The sequence below is a fragment of the Rousettus aegyptiacus genome, unplaced genomic scaffold (assembly GCF_014176215.1).
Source record: "Rousettus aegyptiacus isolate mRouAeg1 unplaced genomic scaffold, mRouAeg1.p scaffold_m13_p_13, whole genome shotgun sequence".
Taxonomy (NCBI): domain Eukaryota; kingdom Metazoa; phylum Chordata; class Mammalia; order Chiroptera; family Pteropodidae; genus Rousettus; species Rousettus aegyptiacus.
Window position 1 is genome coordinate 10,523,160 of NW_023416288.1, and position 21,954 is coordinate 10,545,113.

Consider the following 21,954-nt stretch of genomic DNA (forward strand, 5'->3'; position numbering starts at 1 on the left):
TGTAGAGGAAATTCTCCAGAGCTATCTCCAGAATACAAAAAAGTGGGACAATTATCCCAGGCCCAAGTTTTAGGGCAGCTGACAATAGGAAATAGTTGAGAGGGAGACAGAGAAAGAGATTTATCTAGGAGATGCTAAAGAGTTAAGTGTACAAAGTCTGCAGGACCTTGTGCAGAAAATTATTCCTAATTTCACCAACAAGAAACAAGCAATTTTAGTAAAACTCTTTTCTTAAAGTTAATTTTTACTTAAAACTCTTAGGTATGTAAGCAAGTACACGTATGCTCGTAAGGGAGAAAAGAAGGAAGGATGCAGTAGGGAAATAGGTTGAAGAGGGGCAGTAGTCTAAACTGGTGAGACTTAAGGAAAGTATTTTAATCTCAGGTTCATCAGAAAAGTAATAATAATCGTATGTAGTCTAGAATCCACGTTGTCTCTAAGGTATCTTCTTAAACAAACAAACAAACACAAAGGTACAACATGGTTTTAATTTCTAAGCCTTTGGGTTGAAAGATCATATTTGTATCACTTTAGGATACCTTAAGAAAATTTAGAGAGAGTCTGGAGTTTAAGTTACAAAGAAGTGGCTAAATTGTAAATTATATTTTATCTTTAGTGTTTCAGAAATATTCTGGGAACACATTCTATATTTGTTGAGTATTTCGGAATTCCAGTTTGGAAAAAAAGTCTGTCACGAATGATCTTCTCACTGAATAAATGCTCTTGTTCTTAGAATTTTGAGCCAAAAATTATTAAAGGGCATATAATCAAAAGCTATTAGTAAGCCCAATTCGTGGAACTACTTTCAATATTAGTAACTATTTCTTTAAATATTCCCATAATTTCAATTTTTACTTTTTTACCTAATTTAATCTCCTCGCTAAATTTTCTCACTAACACATCTTTTTGGAAAACAAACATTTTCCCACATATCGCCAAATAATAACCAAAAATAGAAAAACAATGCTTAGCTGAGCAAGAACATCCATGCGAGAAATTTTGGTCAAACATGAGAGCAGATCATACGTGCGGCATCCTCTTTTAATTCTTAGGTAGAAGAAAACAACTGGGGTGGCAGACACTTCTGGCAGAGGATGGAAATGAAGGGGAAAGTTGGCAATATGCAAATGAAGGAGAAAACAGTACAGATTCAGCTTGCTGACATCTGCTGCAATGTATCGGACTCTGTAATCCACGGCGAAAGCAAATGATTTTTCTTTCCTTCCTCCTGTTCCATAATTATTGCTGAGTGATGGTCTCATTGTTTTTGAATTCACAGATTAAAATTAATAACAGCATCTGAATTTGAAGTAGGTCCCAGTGAATAGCCAACTAGAAACTAAATGAGCTGAATAAATTAGTAATGAAGCATTTGAATAGGAAGGGGTCATGGACAAACACTATTTTTTAAACGTCAGCTTTACCTCAGGATGATGTCCAATTTCAATGTAGGTACAAATTGGATGGAAAGCCCCAGTTCCACAGGCGTACAAGTGGGTCTGATTATAAGCCTTAAGTACCTTGATGAAATTAGCACATTCTTTCTGTAAGACAAAAGGAAAACCGGTGAGTTCTAGCTGTCACTGTGACTGAGATATCCTTTAGGGTTCTAAGGATGCTTGAACAGATTTCTTTTGTGTCCTTTTCACAGTAATTTTAAGGCTTATTATTCTATCGTTTGTGCATATTGTTACATGAACTAAAATCAAAGAAGTTCTTGCTTTGGGGAGGGCTATATAAAATATATTCTTCTATAACACTTATAATAAAACTATTCATAATTTATTTATACAAAAATAGATTAAAGTTATAGATAACCAACAAAGGTGGCTTTTCTAGATATGAAGGGAACAGCAAAACATATAATAAATAAATGAATTAGATAAATAATATAATGGTCAATGGTGAAGATCTCTTTGCAAAAATTAGCTTTGAATTTAATTTTGGAAACAGAGAATAAAAATAAAAGATAATATGACCTACTCTTAGACATGAAGTTTAAATATCAAAAACTAACCCAACATGATGGATGAGTGACTTCGAACTTCAGTAGTGCTGCCTGATATTGAGCTCTATAGATCCGAAGAAGGCAGAACCACCTCCTGCTGAATATGTCACTTCAGCCTCAAGGACAATTTGGATATTTTTTGATTAGATAAAGAAGATGCTAGAGTTTGGAATGTCTGTAGGCTAAGGGATCTTTTGAAAAGTGGCTATAATTAATAAACACTTTCAGGAAGTTCATGGATATCCTAAACCCACACATGGACCGCAATGCCTAATGAGCCATGAATCCTCCAGGTAAAGAATAATTAGTGATAACAGTAAATTCTAATCATATGTCTTATTATTATTTATAGAAGTCTAGACATTTCTGCCACTTTATTTTCTGAATAAAATATCACCTGTGAAAAAAATAAACGGAGCTATTTATATTCTTCCTATATATTCTAGTATGTCTGTAGATCCTGTGGAAAAAAATGTTTTTCTATGAGCAAACAGGAATCTCTACCTTTTGTCACTGTTGAGGAACGACTTTTTGGAAAAAAGTTAAATATTCGGAATATAGGTTGGATAATTTTATTGCCCCTCCGCCCCCAAAAGAGAATGGGAAAGATTTAATTTTTGTAAAATATTTTAAAAGATAAATTTATATTACTATTATAAAAGAAAAACTCTCAAAATAGCTTTAATTAAAATGTTAGTCTATTAACATATGAAAATTTAAAAAATTTTAAAAATTCATCATGGAATATATAATACCCATTTTGAAAATATTTGAATGAATATTTATATACTAAATAAAACTGCACTGAAATTATTGATTATAGATTTTAGTTTTTGTTTCTGTCTATAAACATTTGGAATTAAGATCCAACATCTAACTAAAATGCAGATAAATATCAAAAGCAGATTATAGTGCAAACAAGGCTAGCAAGCATAATACAGGATTGGGTTGGTCCTGACACCTCTAAGTGTGTAACATTCCCAAAGTCACTATCACATGTGACTTATCAAAGCTCAGAATGCACTAGGGCTTATGCAGTCAGGTGGAGGTTATAACTGAGGTGTTAAAATAATTTCAGTTTATTTCCACATGACATCTGTATTCTGTTTGCAGCTAACGATTTTGGTCTTAACTCTACTACTCTAATGAAAAAAAACAAGGGAGACAGACAGCTAAACCTGAGCAGGATTGTTGATATTTAAATTTAATCATTGCTTTCCATCATCATTGATTTTTCTAGAATGCAATCTAAGTATGTCCTATAAATACATTATCATAAAACTAAATTAGAACTATTTAAAGTAAAATATAATTTCCGAGTTATGACTTCTCAAGCTTTCTTAACATATGCTGAGTAGCTTAGGAGAGTAAGTAACTGCAATAAACTTCTAATTTCTCCTACCGTTTTACTACTTAGATCCTGAATCTTAGTTTTGCCTGGTGAGTCATTATAACATATAAAATTAAGCTCTGAAATCAATTGATATTTCAAGTTGCTACGAAGAAAAATTTTCTAGCTAAAGGATATAAGGATCGCATTCATGTTTCACTTCGAATAAGGTAAATCTTTGATAAAACTGTGAAACAGATATAACATAACTTCCAAGACTCCTAGCAACAAATTTCCCATTCTCTAACAGTTTCTCCTCTTTCCCCAAGAGGATAAGGCATGAATGCTAGGGCAGAGGAAAGAGGTAACATCTGATAAACTCATTTACAAATGAGGCATTCATGAGTCTTACCCAAAGGATTTATTTGTTCTTTTAAGAAAATTCAGTTGTTTGCAATGAAGTCATTTTCAGGAAAATGTTTTATCACATCCTTTTCTTTGAAACATGTAGGTGGCCATATACTCTGTTTTTACATAAAGATAGCTGTCCCTGATTGTGGACTCAACATTCAAGATTATAATAACCAGTTTCATCACCATATGTTGAAACCAAGAAATTGGCTGGGTATATATTAGTAAGCAAATGAATATTCTAATAAATAATACTGGTAGTCCCAGATGGATGTCGTGTTCATTTTTAAAAAGAACAGGATTTTAGTTTGTCTGCCATGCATGCAGTTTTGAATGCACACCCAATTTCTTTAATCCCATTAGCAACACCTGACTGCATTCTAGAACTTTGAGAATAGACCGTAGTTTCCCACAATAAAAGATAGAAGAAAGAAAATATTTTATGAGCAAGGATATTTTGAACATAAACTAGGGCTTATGTCACCTATGCAAAACTGTTATGAATCCTAAAATCATAGAAATTATCTTTTATCAATTTAATAACTGATTGGCAAAAAGTAATGATTGAAATATTCTCAGAGTTCTTGAAAACTATGAAATTAGGCCACACCAAATATCATTATTTTAATTTGTTCTCTATTAACTGTCAAAGGAGAACTATAATATGACAACTATTTCTCTATAGAGCTGCTAAAAAAAAAAAAAAAAAAAACATCAGTTTCAGGACTATAGCTGTGAAATCTGGCAAGTGATTCCACTGAGAATGCTGATAGCAGAGTCTATCTGTGCTACAAAGCAAGTAGATCCACCCTTTTGGCCTAAGGCCTGGAATGATCTCTTTCATTTCCCCACTGAACTCTCCCAGTTGGCAGCAGGTTATACTGTTGCCATGCCCAGGGGCTAGCTCAATACTATTTTGAAGTGAAGGGTGATGCAAATAAAATGGGGAGAAATTTCTTGGGTCTACAGAAGCGCGTTGAGACTGAAATGAAATAGAAATTGAATGAAATACTTTCAAAATTGGTTAAAAATAGCCACAAGAAAACTCATCAACAACAATGGGGGAGGAAACAGTGAATTAAAAGAACTGGACAGAAAAGGACCAAAAACTTGAAAGAGACATTGTTAGTAAGGATTTGTTCTTTAAACAGAAAACCTACATAAAAGAGTATCAATCTTGTCATTCATTTGCTTTTATTCTCTAGCTCATAGCTGCCAAGGTTTTTGAGTGTTCTAAAACAGGATATTCATTTTATTTGGAAGCTGCCTGGACATTCCATTAAAAAAAGAAGGAAGCGTGGCAGAAAAAGGAAACACACTTCACACATTTCTGTTCTAGGGAGACAGAAGAAGAGTGTTTCTGACCTTTTCTTGAACCATGACGATTCTGAAAACTCAGAATGTAATGTACTTTTTGGCATTAAACTACTGCACTGCTTTGCTCAGCACTGGTGGATTTACAATGTAATAAAGAGAATGTAATCAGTTCAAAATGAATTCGTTTTCAAGCCTTGATCCTTTTTGAAACTTAAATAGATATACACAGACAAGTTTAGCAACAAGTTGGCTTCCCAATAGTCAGGCAAACATACTGACCTCTGATTTTACTGAAATGTACCCCAGACCAATAGCATTATAAATTGTTAACTTAGTCTTGAAATAAAAGTGAATGCAGTTATAAATGAGTAAACCCCATGGCCACACCTTGGGAGTATTGATTCATCATCCTTAGTGACAAATTATTTACACTTATTTTTTAAAGATTTCTAGTGCTTTCAGATCAAATGAATAGAAGAATTACACATAGAGATAGTAGCCTGGAAAAATAAATCAGAAAGAAAATGCCTTCCCCCAGAAGAAGATGTAGGAGCCAAAAGCACAGTGATCCAAAAACAAACATTACAAATATGTAGCACTGATTAGACTGTGTTACGCAGACTTTTCCCGGACGGTTACAAAAATAAAGTCCATCCATCTGTCAAAACAACTGCTCCATGCATAAAAATTAAAAGAGAATTGATGTGTTTTTAACTAACTTCCAATAATTATAGTTTTCACACAAAAAATATATATAATTTACCTAGATCCATTTACCTTCTCGCATGTTCTTAAATTATGGATGGAACAGTGAAATTTTACTCTAAATAAAAGAAAACAAGAAAGAAGGCTGTGAAGATGAACAACTCAATTTAAATATTTTCAGTTCATAAGTAAATCTAACAACTTATTCTGGCTCAAATATAAATCAGCTCAAAACTAAGGGGTATAGTACCGTATTGCCTCAGGTTAACATTCATTAAAAAAAAAAAATTTATATCCCATTGGTAGTTTATGTAGAAGTATTTTAATATATAATCTAGCAGCTGGGAAAGCAAAAGAAGTATTTTCCTATCATAATTGGTGGATTCATTTCTGCATGAAAATCAATTAATAAGCTTAATTCCTGAAGTTAATCTGTTGACTCTTTTTCTCTGGTCAATTTATTTGGCAAGCTTGCAGAATACTAGAATCTTCGTGCCAAAGTAGTAATCCATGAGATTGTTCCTGTCACTCACTTCATTCCTCTCTCTATTCAAGCATTTCTATAATTATCTAACAATAAGGTCTTTTTCCTTTTAACACTGTTCTAACATTGGGTCATTCATAATCATGTTTTCCTAATACCTCAGCATTCACTAAAGGTGTCAGAAATCTCTTCTTCAAAGGGACATATCTAGTAAAACTAAGATTTAATTCTGTTCTAATCATGATATTAGCCATCGAATGTTGAATTTGTAACTTGAGATTATTTAACACCCTCTTGCTGAAATTGTGAGTAGGCTGTTCTGTCCATTTTGAGAGACATTTTTACCTTCACTATTAAGATTGATGGCATAATAAAATCAATTGATCTTTTCACCTTAATGTTTTAATTTCAGAGAATTTTTTCTAAAAATCCTGATTCCACTAGGATAACAAAACGGATGTTATTTCATGGCTAGTTATTTAAGTCTGTAAGTCTATTCTTATTAATTAACTACAGTATCTTTAAAACTATGATAATTGGAAAATAAATTTAAAACAGCTCAAATGATGTGATAAACTAAGTAAACACTCCTCCACAAGGCAACCAAATCATTTTACTCAAATTCTCATTTCAGTTGGTCTCATTTGATTGGTTTTTCACCTCTGGATTAACTATTTGTTTTGAAGTTCTAGATATACTGCTTAAGATTCTATATACATTTTTCTTTCGAATTACTTAAAACTTTCAAACTTGGGCAAAATGATTATACACATGGCCACTACAGATCATGATATTAGGAAAAGTTGCCCAATGTGATTCCCCTCTACTTTTCAAAGAAGCCTTGAGCAATTTCATTTTGCAAGTCCATATGGACCAGAGAAGCTGATAACATCTACCTTTGCCTTATATTTTCTTTTTTATTGTATTATCAATCTAATTAATTATCACATCTGTACTATTCACTGGCGTTATTTGTTGTCCATAATATGTACCAGCATAACCTTTCATCATCTCAATTCTAATGAATGCACACAATTCTAAACTATTATGTGAAATCAACCTAAATATTTTTCCTGCCAAATCAGAAGAACTGTTAAGCAGTCAAAATCTTTATGCTCATTTCAATAATGATGTATTGTGTTTTTCAATTTTATGAAGTTTTGAGTACTTAATGCTCACGCTTTAAAGCAACTAAGTGATTTACACTAAGCAGGTAAAGTTACAATCCATAGAGATTTATTATGAGTAGAATTAGCTAGCGTATTTAATTCTAACATATTTGCATTTATCATAATATAATTTAATACTTAAACAAGAGAGATAAACTGCATCTTTAATTGCATATTAGATTTAGCCTTGAGTAAGAAGAAACAAAAATAAAATCCATATTTTAGAGAAATACTTGATTTCATTCAATTATACATCCCTCTTTTCTGCCTTGTATAATATCAAAAGTGAAATGTTCAGAGTACTAAATGTTGTTATTTAATATAATAAATAATATGAAATGTTCTCTTAAGATATCTTCTAATAACTGGAGAATACTTAACCATTTATAACAATTAATCTATCATATATAATATACGTATAATAAAAATGGATATACACATATGTATGCACACATGTGTACATGCACATATGTGCACACATAACACATGCACACATAACACCAAATGTATATATGTATGTATATATGTTTGTATACACATATGTATTAATTTTAGAAATAATTTCTGAATATGATTAAAATTTAGAACCATAGAATTTCAAGTTGTTGACATATATTAATATTTAATGGAGTTGTTACTTATTCTTAAGTAGCTATTTAGATTTGAAAAGGTATTCTCAAAAAATTTAAGAAAAACCTATAGAGCAAAAGTAACGAAATCATAATGATAAAATAGAAATGTCATGGAGGTGGTTGTTTGTATTAATTTGACACTTTAAAAGTCAGTCAGTATGGATTGACTTCATTTTCCATTTGCTGTGTGACCATCAGAAAGCTATTTAGGATCTCTAAACCTTAGTCTCCTTAATTAATAATGGATTAATGATATATTCATGTATAGTCCTTAGCATGATACCTAGCACTTATTAATTGATTAGTAACTGGTATATTAATCTTAAAATAAGCAATCATCTATTTGTTGGTTTGGATATTTCTTTATCTGGTTAAGCCTCTCCATTCTACATGCTATGACATGACTTTGAATGATTTATTCCTTATAAGGACAGTAAGAGTTTAAGCACGTACTTAGTGCTAAGCAGAGGTGGATTTAATGAAATTGGTTTCGAATATAAATCTGTGCTCAAATGTTAGAAAGGGAAATTGCATTTTGTTCATTAGAATTTTCATGAAATTCCAGTCCTCCAACAGGAAGACTATAAATGATAATCACTCTTTTCATCAAAGTGGTAGGTAGCATGAATCACTGTCTCAGTTAATCAGTGAATACAATAATTGTTTCTGCATAGTTGTCGCCTATAGCAACTTCAGACCCATTACTTATCTCAGGGCCCACTATATAAGTTCTGATCCCTATATTAAAATCCTTTTCCTTATCACTCATACTGGCTTTGGTCTCAGATCAAACCCTAATTGATAAAAAGATATATCTTACTATCATATAATAGCTCATTATGATATGTCATACAAGAGAAACGTGGGTTTGACACTTTTTTAAAAAACAGTTATTAGGTGATTATTTTATTTATTTCTAAAGGTAAATTATTTTTCCTTTTAATATTTTATTTTTTTGAATTTTTATGATTTATCCTTTTTTAAATGCACGTTATTTTAGGATCAATAAGTTATATTAATTCGTGTATCATTTCAAACACAGTACTAAAAAATATCTTTTAGTACATACATACACACACCTATACACATAAGTAGTCTATAATTCAATACCATGTATAGCATATAATATAGAGTGTATTATTATATTTAGCATCTAATTTGAATTTCATTATATCTTCAAGAATGTTCTTTACTGAACATGTAAAAGCAAAAAAGAAAGTTAATTCTCAGTCTCCTGAAATAATGGCAAATTTTTAGAGGCCCTACAATTTTGCACCCTGTTGTCCTTACCATGCTTAAAAATGTAATAAGGAGAAATATATAAAAGTTAAATGGTATAAATAAAAAGAACTTTACAAGAGTTTCTTGATGTCATGTGGACATAAGTGTGATTTTTTTATTGTTACATTTCTTAATCAAATAAAGAAAACTAGTCAAAAGTTGACTACAGATTATTTGCCTTAACTCATTGAGATAAAGCATATCTAGGAAAAATATTCCCAGAATTCGTGTTAAATCTATGATATGACGGTCAGAGTATTCTCAGAAATGAGTAGAAATTCATTCATAAAGATTATCAAATACATAAAAAGCAGAATACCAATGACAACTATGAGAAACTATATGTTGCCTGGACTTGGAACAATCTGCTAACTATATAATGAGAAGACACTGACCAAAATCTTGTTCCCAGAGAACTGTCTAAATCATTCTAATGAACTTTATAGTATAAAATGCCTACCAAACTCTAATGCATGGGTGAAATATGGTGTCCAATCAAGCCTAAATAATAAGTTGTTAACCAGTGCCAAATATTTGAATTTCATTTTGGCCATTTAAGGATACAATTGAAATTTCAAATAGAAAGGAACACAATTCAAATTTCCAAATCCTTTGAAAGTTCTAATATAATTTCTTCATTATAAACAATAGCCTTACTTTGCAAATATAAACAAAATGTATTTAAATTTTAATCCTGACTCCAAAATATTTCCAAAAATATATGTTCATATATATGAGACTTGATCCATTACAATTCAGACACAATGATTACCATCATATTTTGTTATACCAGAAAAACATACTAATTCAAAATGTGAATAAAACTTAGTTTCTAAAGTAATGTTAATAGTAAAGCTTCATTTCCCATGTATCTCCTACCTATGATACAAAACTGGTTCATTTGATTGCTTTGAAAATACGTGTGTATCTTATAATCAGATACGAGTTACATAAATGAGCTAATAAAAATAATGCATTCAGAACAATATCAAGTATACATAGTAAGCTCTCAATATGTGTTAGCTATAATTATTACTACTACTACTTTTGAATGTCAAATTAAAACTGTAATCCTTCTATTCAGTTTATCTAAAATTTACTCCAAGTAGCAATGAACACATAAAAATCTGGGCTTATTTCTGTGACATTTAATAAGACAAGGTTTTCACTGGCCTTCATCAAAATAAGTTGTCTGCATACCTGAAGTGTCATCAAATACCTTCATGGAACTCATGTTTAAAAGTGAATAAACTGACCATAGTCTTTCATTTGTGAGACCATTTAGAGTGTCCACAAAAAAAATCATAAGTGATACTGACAAGGACTGTAAAGGACATAGTTTCATGAATACTGGCACAGTTTCATGGATGCTGGCAGAAGATATATGTCTCCTGGGTCAGAGATAAAAGACTGTAACAGAAAGAGCAGTAGTCAGAGCATCAACATTTCTTATGCCAGTTCCCTAAGTCCCAATTCCCATTGGGCAGTGATAAGAGTGCCAGGTAAGACCTGCACATGCAGTGAATGAATTATAGGAGAGAAACCCTGGGATGAGGGAACCTGAATATTTCATAATAGTCAAAAGTAGACTGGATCGTGAGGGAGATGTCGTGTTTATTGTACTGAACAGTAAGCATATCTGCCCTGCGATCCAAGGGAGACATTTTCTGTACTTCTCAGGGCTGTTTACAAATCAGCCTTTTGCTTCACGGGGAGACACTACCTTCCAAGCTTCTTCACTGTACAAAAATCCTTAAAAATAGCAAAATAGGCAATAATACTTCTTTTCATCAGATGTGCAGAAGTGTTAGAGACCCATGAAAAATTGTCTCCCAACAATTATACACAGAGATTAGAGATTTAATTACATCTTATGATTTTTTTTTGGATTTAGAGAGTAATTCTAGCAATCCAGTTAATAAATTTCTACAATGCTTTGAAGTCTCTCAAATAAAATAAAAGTATTAAAGTTGCTGACATTGACCTTTGAAAAAGTAAATGAAGTGCATTTTGGAGTGTACTGCAACTTAAAATGCATTTGTAGCTTTCAAGTCTTAACTTCATTCACTTAGCAAAAATTACTGTTGGTGAGGTCCTTCAATTTGAGCCATGATACATTTGATAAACATGTTACACTATAGCATTAAAAGTGATTCACGATTAAGAACAAAAATATAAAAAATAAGAATTTCAAGAATTTTAAGAGTTTCAAAAATGTCTCAGAATTCAGGTGGATGATAGTAAAATGCACCACAACAGGGATGTTATAATACTGCTTATTTTGTTCATCTCAGATGGTTAAAATTTTGATTTCCAATAACATTCAAAATATTGCTAACAGTCATACGGTTGCCATTTGGTTTTATTGAAGCTTAGAGAAAAGAGAGATGGTTTAATAGGATAAACAAAGAAAAGTCAGAGAGATTTGATTCAAAACAGATTCATTTAGAACTTTAGCATGTATTCAGTTTTCATTTGCAAAACAGGGTCAAAGAAGTTAATCTCTCAATAAAAGTGTTATTGTAACTAACAATGGATTTTAAGCACCAGAAAAATATCAAAAATGAAAGTAAAGGTGAACAATCACAGTTAGAATGGAGATTATCTGGATGTGTATTTCCTTATTCAGGGCTTCTTTCCAATAATATATATTATACAATTTTTTTCAAATAATAACTCTCAAGTAACAGCAATGAAAAAGTCCATGAGTAGTTCACTCCTCCAATATAAAAATGACATAACAATATAAAGGTTTAGATTCTACAACACCAAAAAAAAAAAAAAAAGCGTATTAGTATATATATTGTATATTCACTTCTAGAAGAGTAAAAAAATTAGATTAATGTTTTGTCAGAAATGTCATTATCAGCAGCCTAAGACACATTTATGCACATGTGTGTTTGCTTGCTCTCTCTCTCTCTCTCTCTCTCTCATAGGGAGAAGGACAGGGAATATAAATATGTCTTAGCCTACAGATTCCCCCTTTATCACAAAGTTCATCTTTGTGAAATAGTTGTTTGAATTCTAGCTGCTGACTTTACATATGTGTATGATGAAAAACTGCCATGAGAAATGATGGTTTGTATCTTCTCAGCCGCCTGGGAGAATGGGAAAGGGGTTCAATGTTCTGTATGATGGTATATACTCAGTGACACAGGATCTATGTAGGTTCAATCCAGTGGCATGTCCTGACTTCCCAGGTGGCTGTGCAGTCTTAACCATCTTAACTAGACCTAAGAATGACACACTCTCGAGATACATAAAATTAGCCAGTGTCTTTGCCCCACATTTATTATTGTACTTTCCTATTGAATTATTGCATCTGAATCTAATACTGAGAAAAAAAGCACTTCCCCCTGCACGGTTTGTTTAAAAGAGCTTTATATCCAGAGGGCTTTCTGAGAAAACACTTAAAGCCAGAAGAGAAAGGGGAAACTCAGGTTCTAGAAACCAAAGAGAGCACTCAAGGAGGTTATTAGTTTACTTTTCTATACATGTCTAGGTCAGGTCCTATTTTGGTTACAATTCTGCCTTGGAGTCCCAAAGGCTGCAAAAAGCACTCAAGCCTCATTCTTATTGCTTTCAGAATCACAAGAGCTCTCTGAAAGAAATATTGTCCCTAAGTTACGGCTAATATTTACTGAAGATAGAGTACAAAATTTCTATCAAACTGTCCTGTGTCACTTTAAAAATCAGATTGAATGAAAATTATAAAAAACTCTTTACCCTTAATCTTTATTTTTAAGTGTTTATTTGAGAAATTATTGGTAAAAATACTAATGTTAATTATTTTTATTTTTGTCAAGCAAGAAATATTACAAATCCCAGGAAGTCAACTAATTGTTATTTTAAAATCTAAGAAAGAAATGGAAAAATGTAACTGTATATTATTAGCCAAAAGTAATAAATAAATGTCATATATCTTATTTAAACAAAATAGATATATAAATTGAGGTACATAAATAAGGTTACCTAAAAAATAAAATAAATTGTAATAAAATGAATTCCAAATACATAAAATATATTTTGAATAATAGGTCAATAAAAAAGCAATATTAAAAGAGTGAGATGGGTTACCATTAAAACAATATGTAATAAATTTAACTATCTAAATATATTTTAGTGTTTGGTGTTTAGAGCAAAAGGGAAAATATGTGTTTTTCTTGAACTAAAATATATAAAAACTGTTACATTTTCCTTTCAATAAGTGTTAAAGAGAAATCAAAATCCACAACAACTGGATTAATTTAATGCAGAACATAAAGGAATAACCAAAATACAAGCATTTTATCATGTTACATTAATTAGTTGATTTGGAAAAAATTAGTATGGCTAATACTGCCACACATTAAAGTTTCAAAAACTTACATCTCTCAGTGCACACATAATTACCTATTTCTCCCATAATGTATGAAACATGATTTATAAGTGTCAGAATCTTTATTACAAGATGCTACGAAATGATATCTTAGTTCCTTTTAATCCAGTTTTATAAAACCTATAAGCATTTTAAGTAAGCCTGGAAAATACAACAAAGTTATCCTTCTGAGAGAGGAAACCTCTGAGATCATGATTAGAGTTACCCATAGGGCACTGTGGGGATCATGACTTTATTGCAGCTGCTGAATTAACTGCGTCTGGGCTAACACCAGAATCCCTCATTATACAGTATTGATAAAAGAGTAAGACGGGAGGGGAAGAGAGAGGAGAGGAAAAGAGAGCCAAAAAAGATAAGAAAAATGCACCAAGGCAAATTTTAGAAACCACTAACACAAAAGAATACCTGCTCTTAGGAACTGAATGACCTAATTCATTAAATCAAATATGCTCTGTGCTTGGCTTCAGTGCTTATTGTAAAATCCAGATAATTTGTTAGATAAGTATAATTATTATCTTCAATTTTCAAATTGAACTGAATTCAGAACAGCATAATTCTAGAGTGGTCATGATCATTAATGAGGGCCAAACTAATTTTATTAATGATGTTTTCACTCAGAAGTTGTCTTATCAACATATACCAATAATGATAATAGCTAATATTTGTGTTGCACATCATAGTCTATGTGATCATTTCACTTGCTATTATTTGAGCACTACAGCTAGTTATTATTATACCCACACTCTTGATAACACCAGAATAGATAAGATATTTATTCAATCTCTAGTGCTTATTATCTGTGTGTTAATAGGCAAGTTCAAACCCATATGTGCCACAGGACAGCAAAAACTTCATTACATATGTAAAAATTTTGAATAAAAAGATTTTGAATGATTATTCTGAGTCATTATAAATCTTGATCAAGAACAAGGGGAAATAATAGCCACCTCATAAAGTTACTGTGAAAACTACATTTACAAATTCTATATATTTAAATTATCATAGTAGTTGGCATAAAAAAGATTCTCAATAATCATAAGTTTGTATGTCTTCACACAAACTTTCTATACTTTAATAGAAAGGGAGAAAACTGTGCTTAAAAGTCACAGCTGTACGCAGGTATTACTCCCATTACTATCTACCCTTAGTTATGACCATAATGAAAATTTCAATGTAATTTGCTAATAGTAAATATGGAATTCTATGTTAATAAATTCTTGTGTACTCAGTTATATTTTTTGTCTTGTGAAGTGTTCTCTACTTTTAAATAATTTTCACTAAGACTATTAAACTTGTTTCTTACAGTTGTAAAGTATGTAATGTCCCACTTATGGGTAAGATACTAAAGCCCCCCCAAAAGTACCAAAAGTAAGGTATTTTCTCAAGTAGAATTAATGAGCAAGTAGAGGTATCAACATAAAATTCTTGACTTCTCTGGACTCCTACTTCACTGTTTTTTCTATTTACTCTTTTCCAATAGTCCCAACATATGCCTCAATTGGGAATAGTATAAAATTTGATAGAATACACTTATTTTTTGTCCAATTTATATAACCAAAAAAATATTTGCTATAGTATAAAGCTGTAATGTGACCTACAATCCCTATATTTATAATAAGCTTTTAAGGATGAATTTTCTGTTTAGTAATACATAATCAATCAAGGATGGTGAATACCTGTGCTTTGTACTCCTTTACCTACCTTCCTCCGCTTGAAGGCAACATTGCTACCAGACTGAGGCATTCTTCCTCCATGAACTCAGATTCTATCTCTAAATCATTCTAAACATGAGCAGACATATCTAATTTTATTGTGCTTTGTTTTATTGTGCTTCACAAATGTTGCTTTTTTTTTTTTTTTTTTTTTTTTTTTTAAAAAATGAAGGCAAAACCCTCCACCAGCAAAAAGCTTACAACTTTCTTTATTGTGATACTTGCTTTGATGCGATGGTCTGGAAACTGAACCCACAATTTCTGAGGTATGCCTGTATATCATCTTAGGCAATTGCTACCAATCGATCAAGTCATTCCCTGAACATATCTGTCTACCTGCCTGTCTACCTATCTATCTAACTATATCTATCTATCTATCTATCTATCTATCTATCTATCTATCTATCATCTATCATCATCTGTCATCTACCCATCTATCCATACATGCAGGCTGATTTATGCATTTAGGCACATAGTATAAATTTCTTGTAAATGCTAATACATAGACAAAATTTTTCATCTTATTTTCTTATGCTTTAGACAAGTGAAAGCATTTGATAGAATACAAAATAATATAATCATATTTTGAAATCTTGTAATTCATTTTAATTTATTGATATAAATTATCACTGCTTTTCATGATCTGTGGAGACACTTGACTATACCTCAAACCAGTGCCACTTAATTTTACTGAGAAAGTTTATCTCAGGAAAATGGCCTCTATCTTTTCACAAAAATGATAAAACCATTGTAGGAATTTCTTAACCTTCATCTTTTACTCCACAGTAACTAGGACAATGCCTGTTACATAATCATTTCTCAATCCATATTTAGTTAAGAAATAACTACAAGGAAGGGTAGAAGAAAAAAAGAAGGGAAGTAGGGTGGGAGGAAAAGGGGGAAGGTAATAAGGAAAAAAGGAAGGAAGAGAAAAGGAAAGGAATAGAAAGAATAATGGAGAGGCAATATAATCACAAAGACTCAGGTAGAAAAACTTCATATCATTCAAAAGACATTCAAAAGGAATTGAATGTCTTTTGAATGATATTAAAATAAATCTATACAAAGAAGTAGATTTATTGAAGATAAGTACATATAGTACAAAATTGCATTTTACTTATGGCATATATGTAAATATCAAAGATATCATAATTTTGCTTTATTTGGGCATGTTATTATTTCACCTACTTTCTTCACATAAAACTATCAATGCTTTACATAAAATAACAACATCCAAAAATTAAATATCATTTTATTTCTAAAGAGTTATTAAGTCCACAAGTAAAACGCAGTGTTAACTATAATACGAGGAAAATGGTGACAGTAATAAATCATTTTATACAATTTCTAAAATAATTAAATAGATTGATACTTACCAAAATATCTTTCCCAGCCCACTTGCATTCATCCCTTCTAGTGTAAGACACTGGCCATACAATCTAAGGACAGAAAAGAAACATTATTTTATGCCAATTAAGTTCTCTCAGTACAAGATCTAGCATTACTGTCTGTTAGACCAAGTTAGGTCAACTGAGATAAAGCTCCATAAAGCATTATACGGCAAGAATCATTTAGTTTAGACTATGCAGTGGCATTAGTTAATTGATATAGGTAATTGATATAAACTTAAATTATTCAATCTCCTGTACCCGTTGGGTTTTGCTGTATATGAAAGCTGAGCAACACAGAAATTCATGTACTCAGTATAGGCATAGCTTGCTTTATTGTGCTTCGCTTCGTTATGCTTCACAGGCATTGTGTTTTTTACAAATTGAAGGCAAGACCCTCCACCACCAAAAAGATTTTAATTCATTTTATTGAGATACTATGTTATAGTGGTCTGACACCAAATCTGCAATGTTGCTGAGGTATGCCTATAGATCTAAGCAGTGTGCAGTAGAAAGAACTGTAAGGCAGATTGAGAGAGGGAGATCATCTTGAGAGGATGTGAGAATTTACTGAAGAGAGGTATAAGTTGGCACAGAATATGTCTTACATCGTTTTCAATGAATCAGTCTTTACTGTGAAATAGTGATTTTGAAGTCTGAACATTAGGTACTCTGGATCCATTTTCTTAAACTGAATCTGAGCACAACATGCTAGAATGAGCAACTGATAAGGTTAGAAAAAATCCATTTAGAAAGGAAATCTTTTTTTTTTTTTTTTCCTTCTTCTTCTTCCCTTTTTTTTGACAGGGAAAATAGGAGGTAAGAGTAGCTTTATCTTACTTTTCGGAGATAAAGGAGGAAATAAAGAGGCAAATAGAGAGCTCTTAAAAAAATCACCCTCAACTGTAGGCAAAACAGACTAATTGAGAAATAATCATTTGTGTTTTCATCCCAAATATTTGACCTTCATCCTTCCAAAGGTTCCTATGTTGTATTAATACAGTGATAGTGGAAGATGAATCCAATTGTTACTGGTAGCTTAGAGGACTGTGGATACAATTTCCCTCAATAATACTAATGCATATATCCTCATCTAAATTCTAATATGAAATTTTACATTTCTCTCAGCAATTCCAATGACTCCTATCTGTATTGGGGCAGAATAATTTAATCTTTTAAATTATTATTCATTCACCTTTCTCTTCTGGTAACATTAGTTAATTTTAGAAAAAATGTCATATGTAAAAGAAAAACTCAGAGATGGGGGCAGTTAATCATTCCTGTCTGTTGAAAAGCTTTTAGTCTCAAAATGACTGATTATCGTTCATTTGGGAATCTCTAGATAATTCAATATAAATGGTCATAAACTTGGACAAAGGCTTTGATATTCAATCTAGGGAATTAAAAAGCAAAATACAACACAATTGTAAACAATAATTTAGGAAATATTTAAATAACTTATTATGATATAGCAAAACTATTTCAGGTTTGTGTAATAATTATAAAAGCCCTAAAATATATATATATATATTTTATATATATATATAAAATTTTTACCACTTGACACTCGTAATTTATGTTTTTTTTCTTTTTTTCTTTTTCATTTGCTTTTTTCCTCATGTATTCTGGTGTGTGTAAATTAAAACTGTCATTTAACCTGTTCCACATGGTTTTTACAAAGTAGTCACATAGTAAGAAACATCCAAGAATAGCAAATGCAGGTCCTTACACTTATCACCCTGACTCCTGTTCACTAGAGCAATTAATTACCTTGCAATTCCATTCCACAGGTTCCACAGTCCCATCTTTATATCAGCTATGGAAAGTCCAAATAATCTATTCTTTTTCAAAGTTTATAATGGAGGTGAATCAAATATAAATTTTCTCTGAGACACAACAATAAGAGTATTTAGCAGTACTAAAATTACTCAGTTTTCCAGATAGATTATGCCAAAATCATGAGTTATTAAAACATAATATTTTAATTCAAAAAGGCAGGCTGTTTTTCTCATAGTTTCTTATTTCTTGATGTTACATAATTAATATCATTTAAGTTGATAGCATTCATACTAAATTCTCTCATACTTAGAGAAGTCTGCGTACTTTCAACTTTCTGGAGATCTGGCATTAGTAAAATTTGATATAAAAATGCTTTTTTTAGAAAGCAATTTAATGAAGATGATTATAAATCAATGGAATGAAAATATATACATATATTTTCTTGTCCAACAGTATCAATTTCCATAAAGAATAATTCTTAATTTTTTGATTAGTTAATCTATTGATATTTTTTCTTCTTTGCTCAATAATTTCTCAGTTAACTAACAATGCTTAAATTTCATATCCTCATATTCAAAGTGTTTCATGACCTATTTTATACTTTCTTTTGTTTTATGCCTTTATGGTTCTACTCATGGCAGTCCCTCATAATCCATTATTTAATTAGCATTTATGCCTTAAAGAGATTGCACCCTTTATCAAGGCGAAAAATCTTTCCATGGTCCTTCCAAGCCTGAGAATGTGTTTTTCATTGGCCTAATATTTACCTTTAGGTTCATGCATTTTTAATATCACCTTTTAAATTCCTCAAGATTTATGACATACTACAGTATCCCTTCTAGAGTTTATTGCAATAGTAGATCCCTAGGACAAAGTTGTTTAATAGCATTATATATAATGCTATTAAAAAGACCATTAATAGACAAATGTATACAATCAAAAGTAAATCTTTAAGTAAGTCGTATTTACTGATATGAACAGTATGATATAATTAAAATTAAATAATATGTTTGGAATGGAATTTTTAAAAATTAGAAATACGTCCACTATTAGAATAATGATTTTAAACTCAAAAGTAGGTGCTATAAGAACAGTATAATATTGGGCAAGTTATCTAACTTTAATTAATCCATTCTTTTAGTATGTATTTATTGGAAGTCTAGTTGGTAGAAGGTACTGTGATATATCCTGGGCATACAAATTGCTCTAGGATTTTTCTCCTTTATAAAATAGTAGGTTGACTTATATGATAATTTAGTTCTTTTCAATTTTAGAACCAATTGGATATATAAATTGGATATTATTCAGAGAAAAATATTAAATACATTTAATATATATTCGAAAGTGATATGTGCTCATATTTTGCATACCTATAGATAAATACACATATATTGATATTCATATAGACATGTTACAAAATGATAAAAATGTTACAAAATAATAAAAATATTATAAACACTCAAAATTTGAACTGAAAATCTATTATTAAAATATCAAATTTTTCTTAATCATCTTAGATTTTTCATTTATTTTGTAAAAGATAATTTCCTTTTACTAAAATAATAACAAACAACTCCTTATTTTGTGACCTTTACAAAAGCCTCTAAGATAAAGTTTTTATCATTTCAGGAAAACAAATGAATAACCAGTTTTCTTGGATAATAGATAACCATAGGATACTACTATCATCTGAGCTGGCTTAGAAATCAAATAGATTAAAATATCAGAAAAGAAATATCCAAGGTAATTTTTAAATGCCATATTTTAATTTTAAAGTATATCAATAAGGGCATTGCTGTTTTATATGACTATATATAATGAATCAAATCTCTTTTTACATAGAATTTTAGTGTCTGGGTAATCAAAGAAAAAATAAAAATCTTAGGTTTAGTGGTATACTGTATTAGAGATGTCACTCAGCTTTTAATTTAAATCTTTATTTTATTTTAAAAACAATATTTGCTAAACAGAACAAAAGCTTTTTACATAATTAGATTACTTTTTTTAACTGTTTCCTCTTTAGAATAAAAAAAGCTCACTGCCAATATTAATTTATTTTACATAAGCATGCTCTTTGAGGCTGAAGCAAATCAGATTGGTTTTCGATGTGAAAAATACATATAAAAACTGTTCATGGAGTTATTTCTAAACAGAGCCTGTCTCTAATCCTAATGTAACTGAAATGTATACATAAGTTGAATTCATCAAATGTATCTTTTGCTAACCGTTCGAGAACGATGTTAACATCACACATAGGAATGCTACTTTTTCCAAGATTTGACATTTTCAGCAATTGAGAATTACTATATTTTGTAAATGGAAACACCACTACATAACAGAACTCTATAAATACAAAAATGTCATTTGATTCCAAAGACTATTGATATACTAGAGCAATGCACAAATAATAATACAAGCAAGATATTTTGTGGCAAAGTTTGGGGGGTAAGTTTAGGACTGTAATCCATGAGTTATCTATCTCGGGATAAACATTACAACCGCAGTGCGGCTGGTGAGTATTCTTGGGGCAAATGGAAAATATTAAAAGTTATTGTCCAGTCTTCTACAGTTCTATAACAATTTTAGGTACACCACATTAAAACCCTAAGAAGTAAAAGTAACATGCATGAATAATGAAGTGTCCATACTCTAAAAAGCATGTTATACTAGCACTCTTGTAAAAGCTGTTGCACAAAAATCTTTGTTCCTCATAGAATTAAGACTAAAAATATTGACTGCAAAACAATGGCTGACTTAGATTACAGCATATAAACTTAGTAGCATAATTTCCACTAATTTGTCAATTCATGTTTATTTTCCAAAATATATCATTTATTAAATGAATAAGTCACAAATACTGTAAGAATAAAGATAAAACTAATAGACTGACTACTAGAGTCTAGGTAACCACACTTGGAAAAACTTGACACCAAAAATTGATCTTCCAGATCAGAGTTTGGCACACTTTTTGTTTAAAAGGCCAGATAGTAAATAATTTAGGCTTTGTGAGCCAAATGATCTTTATCACAACTGCTCAATTCTGCCATTGTAGAATGAAAGCAGATAGACATTATGTAAATGAATGAGTGTCTGTTTTCCAATAAACTTTATTTACAAACACAGTTGACATATCAGATTAGACATGTGCATAATGATTGATGAACTCTGCATTTGCTGGCAATGTAGACAGATGTATAAATTTATATATACACACACATATGTACACGCATATAGTATATACATACAAACATACATATATATGCATAATATCTGAAATCAATTACATTTTTATAATGTTTCAAGTATTTACTTTTATGTGGGGAAAGTGATATAACTATGAAAAAATAGCTGAAATGAGTA

The 21,954-nt window shown here is 30.8% G+C and overlaps 1 protein-coding gene across 2 annotated transcripts in view; it reads right to left on the reverse strand.

The window, feature by feature from the left end:
• Window positions 1-21,954, reverse strand: part of SEMA3A (semaphorin 3A) — a 233,973-nt gene that overhangs the window by 115,654 nt on the left and 96,365 nt on the right. For both annotated transcript variants that reach the window (XM_036230307.1, XM_036230306.1), the window contains exons 4-5: window positions 16,804-16,866; window positions 1,425-1,544 (exon numbers count right to left, since the gene is read on the reverse strand). In XM_036230307.1, the coding sequence (XP_036086200.1) occupies window positions 1,425-1,544; window positions 16,804-16,866 (183 nt within the window). The remainder of the gene's footprint in view (window positions 1-1,424; window positions 1,545-16,803; window positions 16,867-21,954) is intronic.